Raw genomic sequence first — 13,233 nt, forward strand, 5'->3', positions numbered from 1 at the left:
TACCAGGAGTTATAAGTCAATTTGGTTAAAGGAATACATTTGGAATAAAATGTATACACTCTATCGGAAATCATCAAAGAAAAAAATAGGTTATATGTCACTTTTAATATAGTTCTGATTATATCACTATAATTAGTGGAATTCTTTCTTCATACCAAACTTCCTGGATCAGGATAATGAGGCTACACTATATGAGCTTTATATTTAACCCTTAAAGGGCAGTAGGCTGGTGTATAAACAAAATGCATAAAACCTAATCATCACATGTAAAGCTAATTTCATTTAAATATAAACAAAAAAACAAGCTCTACCATATGTACAAACCACCACTCAATAGTTTTATTTTGTTAATCTGCTTTATTTGACATAGCAGCGGGCCCCTTTCATATCCTTTCATTGTCTGATAGTCAAAACTGTTCTATTCAATAACCAAATTTCTCAAGTTGAAAAAACTTTAAATTGCTGTTGTGCTGAACCCCCCCCCCCTCCCCCAACAAGCAAACAAAATAACGAGCCACAGCGATAGTTTCAAACCGTCTGAATCTGTGTGCGTCTCCGTTCATCCAGAAACCTGCATACTGACACTGTTAATGTACCAGAACTGAGTGAGTTCATCAGACTTTCACATGAACTCCTGGGGATCACTTAAATATGTATAAGAAGCAATGGGGAATAATGTCCCAAGTTAAATCCTCAGTTTGGAAGTTACAGATCATTTACCTGAGTGCTGAGTGCACACATGTAATTGGGGATAATGGAACTTATTTTTGTGCAAACATTTGTATATGGTGTGTGGATAAACAGCTCCCTATGTAATCTATTTTCTAGCAGAGGGAACTGACAAGCAATTTATTGCAACCCCTTCAGTAAACCGGAGATTTCCTTAAAACACTCAGGTGCAACTCTAAACCATTGAAGAATACAAAATAATGCCACAGGGTATGGATGAGTTTGTTAACTAGCAGTTGATGGTAGAACAAATTGTTCCCTGGATACTTATTTTATCCCATAAAGGGCCAGATTACAAGGGCAGCGCTAACAGTTACATGCAAGTGAAAAAGGGTTTATTACGGGTGTTTGTGCCCATCAGGTTTTTCGCCATATTACAAGTTGAAAGTAAACGCGATCGATTGTACGCAATTGAAATTAACGCTCATTGGGATAGTGGGTCCTCAGAGCCTTGGTTAACTATTTTACGAAACAACATTTTTTGACAAAACACATAAAAAATAAATTGCAAAGTACACTAACAATCACTTAGATTACGAGTTTTGCTCTAAACAGGGTGCAAAACTAATGTCAAAAAAGTTGCGTTATTTCACTCACCATAGCGCTGTCATTACGAGTTACTAAAAAAGCCTCCTTTGTGTGTGCGATATGGTGGCGTTAAGCTCCATACCGCACATGATAGACATCAATGGGGAGAGAGTGTTAGGTTTTTTTCTAACACCTGAAGTGTGGAATGAAAAATCTCTGTAATGTACCCCCATTGATGTCTACCTAACACCCTAACATAAACCCCTAGTCTAAACATCCCTAATCTGCAGCCCCCGACATCGCCGACACTAAATTAAATGATTAACCCCTAAACCTCCGGCATTCCATATTGGCGCTACTAAATAAACTTATTAACCCCTAAACCTCCGGCCCCCACATCGCCGCTACTAAATAAACCTAATAACCCCTAAACCTCCAGCCCCCCACATCGCCGCTACTAAATAAACCTATTAACCCCTAAACCGCCAGTCCCCCACATCGCAAAACACTAAACTATTAACCCCTAAACCTAACACCCCCTAACTTTAAATTGATATTACAATATAACTATATCTAAATAAATAAAAACTTATCTGTGAAATAAAAATAAACTTAACATAAAACTATAAATTAACCTAACATAACTATTCTAATAAAATAAAAAAATACTACCAATTAAAAACCTAAATTACAAATTTAAAAAACCCTAACACTACGAAAAAAATAATAATCTAAAATTACAAGAAATAATAAACACTAAATTACGAAAAATAAAAAACACTAAGCTTACAAAAAAAATGAAATTATCAAAAATAAAAACAATTACACCTAATCTAATAGCCCTATAAAAATAAAGACCCCCCCAAATAAAAACACCCCCTAACCTACAATAAACTACCAATAGCCCTTAAAATGGCCTTTTGTAGGGCATTGCCCTAAGTTAAACAGCTCTTTTACCTGTAAAAAAATACAAAGTCCCTGCAGCAGTAAAACCCACCACCCAACTAACCCCCCAAAATAAAAAAAACTAACTCTAAAAAATCCTAAACTGCCCATTGCCCCTAAAGTGGCCTTTGTATGGGCATTGCCCTTAAAAGGGCATTTAGCTATTTTCACTGCCCTTAAAAGGGCATTCAGCTCTTTTACAAGTCCACATCCCTAATCTAAAAACAAAACACCCCCCCCCCAAAAAAAAAACCTAACACTAACCCCTGAATATCTACTCATGGTTCCTGAAGTCCGGACATCCATCTTCATCCAGGCGGCGAGAAGTCTTTATCTAGGCAGCGACAACTTCATCCATCACGGGGGGCGTCTTCTATCTTCCCGCCGACGGCGCGGAGCTATCCTGGAAGCCAATCCCATCCTGCGCGGAGCGTCCTCTTCATATGGTCATCGCCGTACACTGAATTGAATGCAAGGTAGCCGTTTCAAAATGGCGTACCTTGCATTCCTATTGGCTGATTTGATTCTTCAAACTCAAATCAGCCAATAGGATGAGAGTTTCTGAAATCCTACAGGCTGTTGAAAACAGCCAATAGGATGAGAGTTTCTGAAATCCTACAGGCTGTTGAAAACAGCCAATAGGATGAGAGCTACTGAAATCCTATTGGCTGTTCAAATCAATAGCATGTTTTGAGTGCGAAATGGAGGTTGTGTTACAGGCTAAAATGCCTGTGTTACAGCTATACCGACATGTCTCGTAATATGCGTTCCTGGCCATTCCAGCGTCATGGCCAATTTCTTCAGCATTAAAAGCCGTACCGCACCGTACCGCGAAACTTGTAATCTAGGTGAATGTGATTTAATAAAATGGATGTTTTAACTAGCAACGGCAAATCACTTTTTTTTTTTTTTTTTTTTTTTTAAGTACACTAACACTCATAAAACTAATAAAAGTAATTTAAAAAAAATATTGCCCAAAAAAGTTAGAGGTACATACATACACATATGTATACATAAAAACATATTTATGCAATATTCATATTCAATAAAGTGTTATACTGTGTATTTACTGTAAATATTTTACATTCCAATGTTCTGCACATAGCAGAGTATGTTCTAAGTATTTCTAAATAGATATTCCTATATATATATCTGTATATAAATCTAAATCTATCTGTGTGTGTGTGTGTGTGTGTGTATATATATATATATATATATATATATATATATATATATATATATATATATATAATCTGTCCATTTAACAGGATCACCCTCCAAATAGTCATCTGCCTGGGTGCAAAAATACCAATGATATATATATACATATGTATGTGTATAGATATATATTGTACCAAAATACGATCAGATATTTGTAGCAATATGTATTTATGAATAAATAGAACATATTCTGCTACGTGAAGAACGTGGGCATGGGAAATATTCATATTTTCATGTCGGGTTAGCTCACTTGAGAATATGTGATCGTGTTTGCGAGCGAGTAGGGTGTTAATTTTATATTCTACTTTTTTTGTTCCATTGACTTCTATGAAGAAATAAGTTAACAAGCGCTCAATATTCATCTGGTTAACGCTTCTGCACAAAAACCCAGTTTACTTTTAACTTGTAATACGAGCGCAAACCCTGAAACGTTCAAAAAGCTTTATTTCTAGTGGAGTTAGCGTGCAAGCGCGATTGTTTAAATACCGCTCCACTTGCAATCTGGCCCACAATGTTTCTGTAGATTGTTTATTTTTATACTTAATAAGGCAAAGGTTACATTTTGACATTTCAAATTCTTTTTCCTTTTAAAGAGGAACTAAACAATTTATGTAATGCATTTGAAGCGTTGCATTATAGTTGCCCTTAGCAGTATTAGAAAGAGTTGGAAAACAGAGATAATGATCTGATTATTTTCTTCTTCACTGCACTGTTTTCCTGTTTACTCGCTGCCTGTCCCCAAGCTGAGAAGCAATGTTTTTAAGAAATTAAAGGAATGCTCTTGTTGCTCTGCAATGCAGTGTAAGATATAGACGGCATCACAGAGCAGTGCCCGTGCACAATCTTGTGGAAGATTTTAAATGCAAAAACATACTGGATCTGCAGGAATGTCAGATTCAGTGGTCTGGCCACACCCCCAGCCACCTAACCCCACCCACATCATGCCCAACACTACCCATGTCAAGCCTTACTGTCACCACAGATGAACATTAATTTGGCCCCACTCAGCAGAACACCCTCAACACCACCACTGATCTCCCAGATTCAGTCTAAGCCTCCTATTTCCAGATGAGATCTAGCAAATATTGGGACATATGGCTATGGTGTCTGATTGGCTATAATGTAATTGCTAGCAAGGAGGACAAGAACCAGTTAGAGAGGAAAACAGCTAACACTTAGATTTTCTAATATTTCTAACATTGCCTATGACAATTGTAATGCAATGCTTCAAATGCATTGCACATTTGTTTTATGTTTATTTCATTACAAGCCTATGAAATGCAGATTGTCATAAACATTGAAATCACTATTAGAGATAAGTTGATGGAACAAGGTGTAATATATGAATGATTTATTATAACTAAGCTGAATTTGCTTTCAATATGAGTCTGAGACAATGGCAATCAAATGAACGATATAAAAAAATGTGTCTTTCGATTCTTTTGGACTTGCGTGTCTTTGAAACATAAAAACATGGTCAACCCTTTCAACCAGCAAATACAGTTTGATGTTTTTAAGGGATACTGAACCCAAATTTTTTCTTTCATGATTTAGATAGAGCATGCAATTTTAAACAACTTTCTTATATATTCTCTTATTATTAATTTTTCTTCGTTCTCTTGGTATCTTTATTCAAAAAAGCAGGAACGTAAAAGCATACATGTCGGCACATCTTTGGTTCAGCACCTGGGTACAGTTTGCTGATTGGTGGCTAAATGTACCCACCAATCAGCAAGCACTATCCAGGGTGCTGAACAAAAAATGGTCCGGCTTACATCCCTGCCTTTTCAAATAAAGATACTAAGAGAACAAACAAAAATTGATAATAGGAGGCCCATTTATCAAGCTCCGTATGGAGCTTGTGGGCCCGTGTTTCTAGCGAGTCTTCAGACTCACCAGAAACAGCAGTTATGAAGCAGCGGTCTAAAGACAGGAATCGCCACAATTCAACCTGATCGAGTACGATCGGGTTGATTGACACCTCCCTGCTGGCGGCCAGTCTGGCGAGAGTCTGCAGGGGGCGGTGTTGCACCAGCAGCTCTTGTGAGCTTCTGGTGCAATGCTGAATACGGAGAGCATATTGCTCTCCGCATTCAGCGAGGTCTTGCGGACCTGATCTGCGCTGTCGGATCAGGTCCGCAAGACCTTTGATAAATAGGCCTCAAAGATTAAATTAGAAAGTTGTTTAAAATTGCATGCTCTATCTGAATCATGAAAGAAAAAAAATATTGGGGTTAGTATCCCTTTAAGTAAATATTGAAAGATATTCACCCATCACTACTGCAACTATGTACCCACCCTAATATAATAATTTTAATATAAAATATTGCACATTAACAGTTTTTAAAGGAAGATTGTAATTCCTGAAAGTTCTTTCTTTTATATCATATACATGGTGAATATTAATAATATATTTTTATTCTCAACAATACAATTTTTACTGTTTTATACACATTGTTCACCCGACTAATTTGGTCTACTTGAAATCAGCACAGGCACACTTCTCTTTAAAGGGATATTCAATTCAAAATGAAATCCCCATAACATTTCTAATCAAGCATAACAAACATTACTTATATAATGTGCTTGCTTTTCCTGTAATCTGCCATGTCAAACTCTGTGTTTTCCCCATTTCTACCAGACAGACAGGAGTGCATACTGCATACTTAAAGGAAAGCAAAGCTTCAATAAGTGCGCTATTACATTTTCTTATTCCACTAATGTTTGACAATACCTATTTGTTTAAACACATAGTTAAAGGGGACAGTTAAGTAAAAAAAAAAACTTTCATGATTTAGAGCATGCAATTTTAAACAACTTACCAATATACTTCTATTTTGTATTTGGTTTCATTCTCTTGGTATTCTTTGTTGGAAAAACATAGCTAATTGCTGATTGGTTGCAGCACATATATGCCTCTTGTCATTTGTTATCTGATGTGTTATGCTAGCTCCCAGCAGTGCATTGCTGCTCCTTCAACAACAGATACCAAGAGAATGAAGCTCATTTGATAATATAAGTAATTTGGAAAGTTGTTTAAAATCACATGCTCTGACCTTAAAACTTAAGGATTAATAGAGTTAATTTATTTTCTTTTTTTTAGGCTATCAGAGGCCAGAAAAAGCTTAGAAAATATTAGAGGGTTTTATGTTTGTTCTTTCTTGTTTTACCTTCTCTTTTGCTCATATGCAGGAATACTTGAATTGTCAATTGCTGGCCTAACTTACTTTACTTACTCTTTTTGAAATCAAATGTATTTGTTTAAACATGTTGAAATATACAATAAAAAAGGAATATAAAAAAAAATAAATCACATGCTCTGTCTGAATCATGAAAGAAAAAGTTTGGGTTTCACATCCCTTTAACGTCCGCTCCAGATAAGCAATGTACTGCCAATCCTGAGTTAAAATAATAGGTGAATAGCAGCTGCGCACATATGCTGACCCTAAATGGCTCAGCGGCAGTGTTCAGCTCTAGATCAATAGCGCATTGCTGGTGTGGAGCTGACTTTAATCCCTTTGCAGCTATGTCCCTTTAAATAGAGCGCATTTCATCTGACCCTGCTATGTGCCAGAGCTAGGCAGTGATTGCTTACATAATTGAAAAGCTCATTTAAATCTGGTCTCTAACTGTATGGCAGGGGGTGGAGTCACAATGGTGTGGGGCATTGTAGCATAGATTAGAGTCAGAGTCTTTTTTATCTGTGTGATGGGGGAAGTGTCAGAATGGTGTAAGGTATGACTGGTATGGGTGGAGTCACAATGGTGTGGGGCATGACTTTGAAGCATATATTGGAACCAGAGTGATTTTTGTCTGTGTGCTGGGGAAGAGTCATAATGGTCTAGGGTATGACTGGAAGGGGTGAAGTCAGAATGTTCTGGGCATGTCTATGGTACAGGGGGTGGCACCAGGGTGGTGTGAGGCATGACTGTGTGGCATGAGGGAGGAGTCAGCGTAATCCTGATATGTGGTTGAGACCTGGGGCAGTAATTAGGCAGCATGTGGTCAAAGGGGGTTTGGCTTTGTGGTAAAATCAAGGCTGCCTGCAGATGAGTTTAGATTTTCCTTTGTTTCAGTTTGTAAAACTGGGACATAAACAGTATAGGTGGAAACAGTGGGGGGACAGGACAAAGCTACAAACCTACAACTACTCCATCCTTTCAGAGAGCCCAGTTACATCCTATGGGTCACATTTTACAGGGAATGTGACCTACAGGACTGTGCTACAGGCTGTGGGGTGCCAGATTTGTAAACACTGTAGCTGCTCACATGCATGTATCAAATACTGCATGCATTCCCAGGGAGCATTAGTGAATCTGGGTCAAGAACCATTAGAATATTTGACAAATTATACACGCCTGTCTTAGGAATAGTTAAGTGTCCCTTCATATGTTTAGAGTTGCCCCTAGTTTTGGGTCCTTTTTCAATTTGACTTTTATAAGTTCCATCACAATTTAAAGATTTACATGGGCTGTGCTAACATTTTTCTTTTCATTTTTAGTCTGAACTTTAAACTATAGGGTTACATTCTATACAAGATTATAAATAATATCCATGTTATTGTGCTATGGACAATGTGCTTGTGCCTATATGATTACTGCTTGCTGAGATGCTCATAGCTGTCTCTGAGGTCCTGCAGTGAAAGTGCAATCAAAAAGTGCAGGCTGTGCTCCTTTAATGTGCCCATGACATCATCAAACACTGATCCATTAAATTATTTGATTCTGGACCATACCATATACGATGTTAGACTGAAATGAGTATACTTCTGTGAGAAATGTATCTTTACAACTATCTCCTTTACAATTTGATAGTCAAACATCATTGTACAATCTAAGTCTTTCTTTACAACATTAATTTACATTGTTTCTTCCACCCCTGATCTCAACTTTTATCTTTTCCTCAATTGCTCATGATATCTACTAGCAAGTTTGTGCTTGTTCCCTGGCACCTATTTTATTCAATTCTTCTTACTTAACCTTGTCTCTCTTATTTTGCTATCTGTCTTCATTCAATGGTTTCCCAATACCTTTCCATCTCACTCAGACTATGTTTCCCCCCCACTATATTCTGTATTTTTTCAGCATTTTTGAAAATATTCTATGATTTCCTATTCACTCTCTGTGTGTATGTATATATTTATATTTTTATTCCCAATGAAAATCCTGCCCCACTATCTCATAAAATTTTATGTTATGAGGCCTGTAAAATTCCCTCAGCTGGTCTATATCTTCAGGGTTGATTTGTACATGAGTCCGACCCTTGGATTTGCCAAGGCATCGAGGTGATCCTCCACCCCCAGGCTTCTTAAGGCAGGGGAAACCCTTGGTCTTATTAAAATAAAAGTGCTTGTCTGTCACTAGTCTTTTGAGACCAAGGAAGTCTTGTACCCTTGCCATCTCCCCGGCTGGGTCTGTGATGAGTCGTTCTCCGCTCACAAAGTGCATCTGAGAGATTGGAAAATGACTAAGCCAGGGCTGTAGATGCAAAGCGTAAAGCCCAATCCGTATTGCGTTCCAAGAAGTGTCAACCTCCCCACTGGTTCTGTTCTGGAAGGCCAGCTCACTGAAGCTGGGAATGTCTGGCTTCTTGGAAAGAGTCTGTGTGTAATCTGAGATGGCACGAGTCACTGGGTTACGAACTACAACAATGAGCTTGACACGGGGAGACATGTATGAAATCCTACGAGGTGCTTCCCGTGTCACAAAGTAACTAGGTGTCTTCTCTACTGTGATTTGTCGGTCCATAGATCGGGGCATGAGATTCCTGTATAAAAAGACAAAAATAAAATATAATTATTATTATTACTATTATAAATTATTTACAGTGTGACAACAGATTTTTCTGCACTATAGATATAGGTATAATATACTAAGGTAACATTTATAAGAAGAAAATAGGTAGAGGGCACAGTCAAGAGTTGCCAACTGTTGTAGACCGCCTTACGTGAAGTTGATCTACAGGACAGCTGGGCTCATAGTCTAACATGCTCAGGGGTTTTAAGGGCTTGAAAAATGAAGGAGAGGAACTGAGGTTAGAAAAGGTTAGTGTACATTGTTTGCACCCCTGAACAGTAGAATCTTTAAGGAGCGCTTAAAACTTGAAAACTAGGAGAGCAAGGCAGAGAGTTCCACAAGATTGGGAACATTCTGGAGAAGTCACGTAGATGGGAATGTGAGAATGTAACAAGATAGAAGGTGAGAAGGTGGTAATGAGCAAAGCGAAGGGGATGGAAGGGAGAGTATCTGGAGACAAGGTCAGATATATAGGTTATATAGGGGGGAGCAGTGTTATGGAGGGTTTTGAATGTTAGAGTCAGGATTTTGTGTTTAATTCTGGAAGCTAGTAGAAGCCAGTGCAGGGATTGGTAGAGAGGTGCAGCAGATGAGGAGCAACATGTAAGGGAAATCAGCCTGCCAAAAGACATTAAACACTATATACATGATAGATTTAATGGTATATTCAAAGCAAAGATCAGTCTGAGAATATTATGCATATATATTTTTAAATCTTAAATTAGTTGCTTAAATATTGGGGGGAAAAATGAAATACATACATATGCCACTAATGTATGCAACCAAACACTGTGTAGACTATGGAAGTGTTAAGTCTGGAGTTTGCACTTCCATTTTTAACAGGAATTGGAAATCCCTCCATGTTCAGAGATAAATTACAGGAAAAGGAGATATAATCACCAATGGAAATATTTTGCAGAATTATTTTTTTTACTACACATAATTTTACATTTTCTTAATATCCTTTTAAGTATCTACGTTCTAAAAGAAGTACACAAACCTTCAGTTCTAACTCAGTACTTTCCTATCTGTTAGACAAAGAATTTTTCATTTCACTTTGAGCGTACTATGTTATAAAAGTGATAATACTTTCTCAATATTTCTATATAGCATGACAGCATTATTTCATTTTTGGCTATTATTTCCCTATGACTATTTCATATAATTTTGAATCATTTGATAATTAAAGGAAAACTTAAAGGGACATTGAAAAAAAAATAAATCAGTTTTGGTATATATTTGTCCTGGAGAGAGATTTGGAACTTATTAAAAACAATTCTTCCCAAAAAGGTTTGTTTACTAAGTATCAAAAGAAGGTAGCGCAACTACATTGCTCGTTCCAATCCTCTCTTATTCAATAAGTACTCCAAAATAAATTGGTGCATATATTTATATTAAAAGGTTTATTCAATGTTACAATTGTTATAAAATCATATCTTACAAGTTGACACTGGTGTCTTTAAAATACAATGCTAAACATTAAAAGTATGTTACATATTCCTAAAATGTTAATTCTTTGACCTTTTTGTAAAACAATACTTTTCGTTATATCGTTCTACTGATGGGCTTAGTAGTATTATATGAATCATTTTACAGTGATACGAGGATCATTCACATCTGTCTCTTCTGAATAAGGCAGTAAAGTTAGTACTAAAGTCTTTGAGCACTAGTCAAGCGGATTTCCATTATACTTTAGATGGTGCGTTAAGTAACTATGTTGCAGGCAATATTTCAGTTGTAATAGGTAAAATTAGCTTGCATCTCCTTGGCTGCAAGTCTTATCTTTCCTTCCTCGGGGTAAGTCACTACTCACGTGGTTGATCTTCTGACCCCGGGCTTCTCGATGTTACATTGTCGCTCTTCCTTCATCCGGTTGCGATTATGGTCCTCAATGTTTCTACGAAATGCACTGCTTGAACAATATTTCCTTCTTGATGAATTAAAGTTGCTGCAAGGTTTGCAGATTTGTGTGTCCTCATTGGACTTCGCTGGTGGAGTGTTCAAGTGTGGGTATGATTCTCCTGTTGCTCCCTACAGAATTTCCGTTTCAACCAGCTGCTCCCTCTGTAGTAGAATCAGCAATCAGGTAATCTACGCATTTCAGCTTTTCAGCCTTTGTCAAGATACCTGATACCTTCGTTGAGCTTCTTTTTTAAAGGCATTTTCGGTTCCGCCTTTTTTCAATGTTAGCTCTTTCATTGCGGTTCAAACTCAAATTTCCAATGGTGTATTACCATTATCCACAATCACTTTCATTAAATAAGGATTGAGTAATACATTTTTCTCAAACTCTTCCTTGAATAAACATTATTGCCATGTTTAAGTATTGAACTTGGGAGTTCATATGAGAAAGAAATTGAGAATCCCAGAGAAAATAAAACTATCAAGAAACACATAGCAGGGATAGAAATAGAGGACACAATAGAAATCACACAGATGATTCACGTAGGGATTGGGGCTATTACAAAAATAGGGACCCCTTTACAGAATTACAACAGAAAGGGGGAAGCAACTACAATAGACCACCACAGAAATAGACCACCAAGAAACAAGCAGGAACACATATAGAAAAGGGAACAATCCCAATGAATGGACCATTCAAACGAAAAATAGATTTGTCTCACTGCAGGAAGATATAGGTGAACATGACCCATATGAAGGAAACATTCCTACACTCGAACCAGGAACATCTAGGAATACTTTTTTAGAAAAAAAAAGAGCATGCGCCTCATAGGGTGAGTAAGTCCAAACAGGATTAATCAACTGTAGGCAGACAAAGGGCAACTCACATGAAGTAAGGCACTACTAGTAGTGCACCACTGCTGAGACTAACTGCCACAACTACCAGCGGCTTTGCTTGGGGTTATCCTGCTGGGGGGACCGGTGTACTTCAGTCTACACCATGCACACTACTAGTAGTGCCCTACCGCATGTGAGTTGCCCTTTGTCTGTCTACAGTTGATTAATCCTGTTTGGACTATGAGGGGCCTTCTTCTCTTTGTTTTTTTTTGTTATAGCTTGCCAGGGACTCAGGATCCCTTTCCAGGAGTGATGACTCATTTGGCAAATATTACCGTTGGACTTTCTTCTGTACTTTAATACACCTGTATTGTTAATTTTAATTCATATAGGGAGCGCCGCCTTTTTATCCATTGGGGGTTATACCCCATATCTCTGTAGATATTTATTGTATACTTTTTTAGAAGCAGGTTCTATAAAAACACACAATCCTCCAAAAGGGAAAAGAAGACTAGATGATGTAGAGGTAGAAGAACAAGAAGGGAGGAAAGCAACAAATAAATTGTAGAAACTAAGGCTATATTTATTTTGAGCAAAAAAGAACTAAGTGAAGAACAAAAATCAGTTCTAAACAGAAGTCTTTCTTTTGCACCAGTAAATTGAATACATTTGTGACATTAAACAATGTAAATCAATTCACAAAGAAGCTAGCACTGAAACAATATTGTTTAAAAAAACCCAGTAGAAAACAAAAATATAAAAAATAATAGCTACATACATACAAACTTTAAAGAAAAATAAACTTTTTTCCCCATTAAAGAGAGAGGATTCGCAATTGAAATGTTTGAGAAAAAAAGGTAAAAGAGGACATAGATAAAATACACAATACAAAAGATATGAGATGGAATTTGACAACAAAAGTACAAATAGTTCTTAAAGAATTAAGAGAACAAAGATATAATGATAAAACAAGTAGTTAAGGGCGGGGGGTTGTAATAATGGACACAGAGAATGACCTAAAAGAAGCATATAGATAACTGTACGATAAAACAACATATAAAAGATTAAGAAATAACCTGATAAGATGAATGTAAACCTAAGGAATATGACAACAGAAGCCCAGAAAAAAATAATTATTAACGACAACGAACTAACATTTCTTACAATAGAACATACTCATACACCAGTATCCTACTTCCTGATGAAAATACACAAAAACATTAAAAAATAACACCAGGCAGATCTATTATTTCAGGGATAAATTCTCTGACTTCAA

The 13,233-nt window shown here is 36.9% G+C and overlaps 1 protein-coding gene across 1 annotated transcript in view; it reads right to left on the reverse strand.

The window, feature by feature from the left end:
- Window positions 1-8,306: 8,306 nt before the first annotated feature.
- HS3ST2 (heparan sulfate-glucosamine 3-sulfotransferase 2) overlaps window positions 8,307-13,233 on the reverse strand; it is a 144,429-nt gene continuing 139,502 nt past the window's right edge. Inside the window, exon 2 of the mRNA XM_053695182.1 lies at window positions 8,307-9,189. Coding sequence (XP_053551157.1) covers window positions 8,571-9,189 — 619 coding nt within the window. The 3' untranslated portion in view covers window positions 8,307-8,570. The remainder of the gene's footprint in view (window positions 9,190-13,233) is intronic.

The sequence above is a fragment of the Bombina bombina genome, chromosome 11, assembly GCF_027579735.1.
Source record: "Bombina bombina isolate aBomBom1 chromosome 11, aBomBom1.pri, whole genome shotgun sequence".
Taxonomy (NCBI): Eukaryota; Metazoa; Chordata; class Amphibia; order Anura; family Bombinatoridae; genus Bombina; species Bombina bombina.